At 53.4% G+C, this 4,074-nt stretch overlaps 1 protein-coding gene across 11 annotated transcripts in view; it reads left to right on the top strand.

Moving 5' to 3' along the window:
- The window catches only part of PLD3 (phospholipase D family member 3), a 35,912-nt gene that overhangs the window by 22,127 nt on the left and 9,711 nt on the right, over window positions 1-4,074 (top strand). For 2 of the 11 annotated variants that reach the window (XM_017503215.2, XM_017503213.2), the window contains 5 exons: window positions 564-596; window positions 1,437-1,528; window positions 1,628-1,702; window positions 1,790-1,932; window positions 2,741-2,924. In XM_017503215.2, the coding sequence (XP_017358704.1) occupies window positions 1,502-1,528; window positions 1,628-1,702; window positions 1,790-1,932; window positions 2,741-2,924 (429 nt within the window). In that variant the 5' untranslated portion in view covers window positions 564-596; window positions 1,437-1,501. Of the gene's footprint in view, window positions 1-563; window positions 938-1,026; window positions 1,144-1,396; window positions 1,529-1,627; window positions 1,703-1,789; window positions 1,933-2,740; window positions 2,925-4,074 lie in introns of those variants that run through there. The other 9 variants (XM_037729470.1, XM_037729469.1, XM_017503216.2 and 6 more) reach the window with 6 other exon arrangements.

The following is a 4,074-nucleotide window of genomic DNA, read 5'->3' as shown; positions in this document are numbered from 1 at the left end:
AAAAAAAAAAAAAAAGAAAGAAAAGAGACATGATAAAAAGCAATCTTGACCTACCCTGAAATCCCCTCTCCCTTGAAGGCAACCACTTCTGACCTGTTATTTCTCTCAGTAAAACTTTTCTGCAGTTATCCCTTGACTTCCTGCCATGTGTGTTTGGGGGAGCTTGATGGAAGAGAGTGTCCCTGTCTCATTTAGAGAGGTACCACCCTCTCTTAATGAGGAGAGGAGGGATGAGAGAGGAAAGGGTTCTCCAATGTATTTCTCCAGCCGGGGCCTTAAATCCCTCTTGGGAGATATGGGATGGGGTGGATCGGAAAATAAATTTGTTTAAATCCCTATCAAAATGTCAGTTAGCTGTTTTTAAAAAATCAAATACTGAAATCCAAATAGACTCCAACAGAAAATCCACCATGTCCTCTGCCCTTTTCTTCCCATCACATACCGTAAACTGCCCTCTGTTGACTTTATCGCTACAGTTTTTCATCCTATTATTCACCCTTGATCTCTCCGTTTCATTTTATAAGCGTTTTATTAATTTTATTTATGTATTTATTTTTGACCAGGTAATGCATGCCCAAGGTACAAAAATTCACAAGGTTTGTAGACGAGAAAAGACGTGAAGTTCCTTTTATTCTTTACCTGTGGCCTCCCTGCCCCACACGGGGACGCTAGGGTGGAATGTAGCAAAGCCCATCCCCCAGCCATGTACTGCCCCCCAACAGGGCCAGGTTGGAGCGACCGCCTCTGGGGGACCGGGCCCCCCTTCTCGCTGCGGTGAGCCCGGGCTGAGATGCGCACTGCGCAGACTCCCTGCTGCAGTGGGCGGAGCTCCCGCTTGCCCCGCCCCCTCCCACCCCTGTTCAGCCTGTCCCGGCAGAAGCTGGGGCCCGACGGAGGTAGCAGCAGACGCTTGCGAGCGCGTCCGAGGCCCCTCGGGGTAGGTGGGGGGAGGCTGGCTGGGGGAATGGGCACCGGGGTGGCAGGGAGGTCCTCATGATTCTCGGCTGAGCTGTATGGTGTGGGGGTAACCTGAGCGAGGGCAGAGGAGCCACCTCGAATATACCCCCTGTATAGTCCCAGGGCTGAGAAAAGCCAGGCACAAAGACCTGGGACTCCACTGACCTCATCCAGGGCTGTCTTTCTGTGGGTGTCTAGAGATTGGAGGAGGGAGAACGGGGCTGCTAGAGGGGAGCTGCGTGGGTGCTGTTGGGGGCAGGGTGGGCACTGCTGAGTGATGAGCAGGCAGCAGAGTAGTTGGATTTTGAGGGATTTCGAAATCCTGCTGACCAGTGACCAGCTTCCTCTTTTTGGGGTGGTGGGCAGTGTGCCAGTGGCCCCCGTGCTTATGAATAGCCCCAAGACTAATCACCCTTCTGTGATGTCTGTCCCTCGAAAGCATAGTACACCCCACAGTGTGCCCACTTTTGTTCTGCCAGTTTGGAGACCCTGACACACCCACCTTCTCACCTGGGCTTTGCGAACCCCCCAGCCTCAAGGCGAGATGAAGCCTAAACTGATGTACCAGGAGGTAGGTGGATTGGGGACTCTGCAGTGTGGAGCTGGGTGCAGTGGGGGCGGGGATTTGAAGAGCCACCTTGTTACCCCCGTTGTTGTCCCCATCCCCTAGCTAAAGGTGCCTGTAGAGGAGCCTGCCAGCGAGCTGCCCATGAATGAGATTGAGGCGTGGAAGGCTGCAGAAAAGGTAGGAGCCCTCTGCCACCCTCACTCTGTCTCAGGGACAAGCTGGGCTGCCTGCTCGGGCTGGCTGACCACCTCCTCCTCCCCACAGAAAGCCCGCTGGGTCCTGCTGGTCCTCATTCTGGCGGTTGTGGGCTTCGGAGCTCTGATGACTCAGCTGTTTCTATGGGAATACGGCGACTTGCATCTCTTTGGGCCCAACCAGCGCCCAGCCCCCTGCTATGACCCTTGCGAGTAAGTCAGAGGTGCTGCAGGTGAGGGGGAGGGGATTGCCAGACCAGGGACACTTAAGCACACACTAAACGGGGCCTTCACTCAGCCCTACCCAGCACTTGCCACAAGTGAGGAGGTTGCAGACTCCCAAGTGCTTGCCCGCCCCCCTCTTCCTCCACACACAGTTTCTATGGCAGCCACAGCGTCATCTCCTATCTGGCCGGTGAATAGACACAGCATCTTCCACCCACATCTGTGGGGACACACACACACACACACCCCCACCCCTAAATACACGACCTTCCTTCCACAACTCTAGACAGACGCATTCACAAACACACAGAGAATCATAAGTCTAAGCACACATTCAACTACACACAGTTTTTAAAAATTTTTTAAAAAGAAGTGTTTCAACATATTGAGTTAAAAAATAAAAGCTCAAATACAGTTTAGCCAAGCTCAGTGGCTCACGCCTGTAATCCCAACACTTTGAGGGGGGCTGAAGTGGGAGGAATTCTTGAGCCCAAGTTCCAGACCAGCTTAGGCAATGTAGTGAGACTCCATCTCTACCAAAAGAAAAAAGAGTAGCCAGGCATACTGGCACACACCTGTAGTCCCATCTACTCAAGAGGTTGAGGCGGGAGGATCGCTTGAGCCCAGGAGTTCCAGGCTGCAGTGGGTCGAGATTGCATCACTGCACTCCCAGCCTGGGAGACAGAGCAAGACTCTGTCTCTAAAAAAAAATACGGTCTGTTCAACACACCCATGGATGGACAGCAGAGTAGTCACCTCCGGCACCCTATGGCTGATAGCATTCCCCACCCCCCAGAGCAGTGCTGGTGGAAAGCATTCCTGAGGGCCTGGACTTCCCCAACGCCTCCATGGGGAACCCTTCCACCAGCCAGGCCTGGCTGAGCCTGCTTGCTGGTGCACGCAGCAGCCTGGACATCGCCTCCTTCTACTGGACCCTCACCAACGATGACACCCACACGAAGGAGCCCTCTGCCCAGCAGGTACCTGCAACCTTGGCCCTGGCCAGCAGCAGGGGAAGGGGATGGGAGGCAGCAGGGGCTGTGGGTGATGAAGGGGTTTCTGCTGCAGCCCAGGAGACAGATGGGCATGTCTCACACAGTGGATTGGACACAGGTGTTTGGAAGCAACTGTCTTCACATGGCCCTCTGGACTGGGGGCGTTTGTCACGGTCGTCTGTAGGCCTCTGAATGTCAGGGTGTGGGTTTGATTACAAGGGATTATTAGGCTGGCAGATGTCACTCGCCCACAAGCTGCCCTGACCCCGTCACACAAAGAAATGGAAGAGTGGAGTAATTAACAGCCCAGCCTCAAGATTGGGGCCACCTCCCAGCTGTGTGACCCCAGGCAGTTCACCTCTTCTCTCCAGCTTCAGTTTCTTTATCTGTAAAATGGGGCCAACTGATAGTACCTACTTCTTAGGGCCCTTGTGAGAATGAAATGGACTAATCCATGCAAATTTTAGCACAGTGCCTGCCAGAGTCAGCCTTTGTGAGTCTGCTGTTCCTACATCCTTGTGGGATCTGCAGACAAACTTAATGTAAAAGCTGCTGGGTGTGGTGGCTCATGCCTGTAATCCCAGCACTTTGGGAGACTCAGGTGAGCAGATCACCTAAGGTCAGGAGTTCGAGACCAGCCTGACCAACATGGAGAAACCCTGTCTTTACTAAAAATACAAAATTAGCCGGGCGCGGTGGCTTAAGCCTGTAATCCCAGCACTTTGGGAGGCTGAGGCGGGTGGATCACGAGGTCAAGAGATCGAGACCATCCTGGTCAATATGGTGAAACCCCGTCTCTACTAAAAATTCAAAAAACATTAGCTGGGCATGGTGGCGCATGCCTGTAATCCCAGCTACTCAGGAGGTTGAGACAGGAGAATTGCCTGAACCCAGGAGGCGGAGGTTGCGGTGAGCCGAGATCACGCCATTGCACTCCAGCCTGGGTAACAAGAGTGAAACTCTGTCTCAAAAAAAAAAATACAAAATTGGCCAGGCATGGTGGCGCATGCCTGTAATCCCAGCTACTCGGGAGACTGAGGCAGGAGAATCGCTTGAACCTGGAAGGCAGAGGTTGCAGTGAGCTGAGATCGCGCCATTGCACTCCAGCCTGGGCAAGAAGAGTGGAACTCTATCT

The sequence above is a fragment of the Cebus imitator genome, unplaced genomic scaffold (assembly GCF_001604975.1).
Source record: "Cebus imitator isolate Cc_AM_T3 unplaced genomic scaffold, Cebus_imitator-1.0 Scaffold306, whole genome shotgun sequence".
NCBI classification, from domain to species: Eukaryota; Metazoa; Chordata; class Mammalia; order Primates; family Cebidae; genus Cebus; species Cebus imitator.
This window is presented reverse-complemented; position numbering and strand designations above follow the sequence as displayed.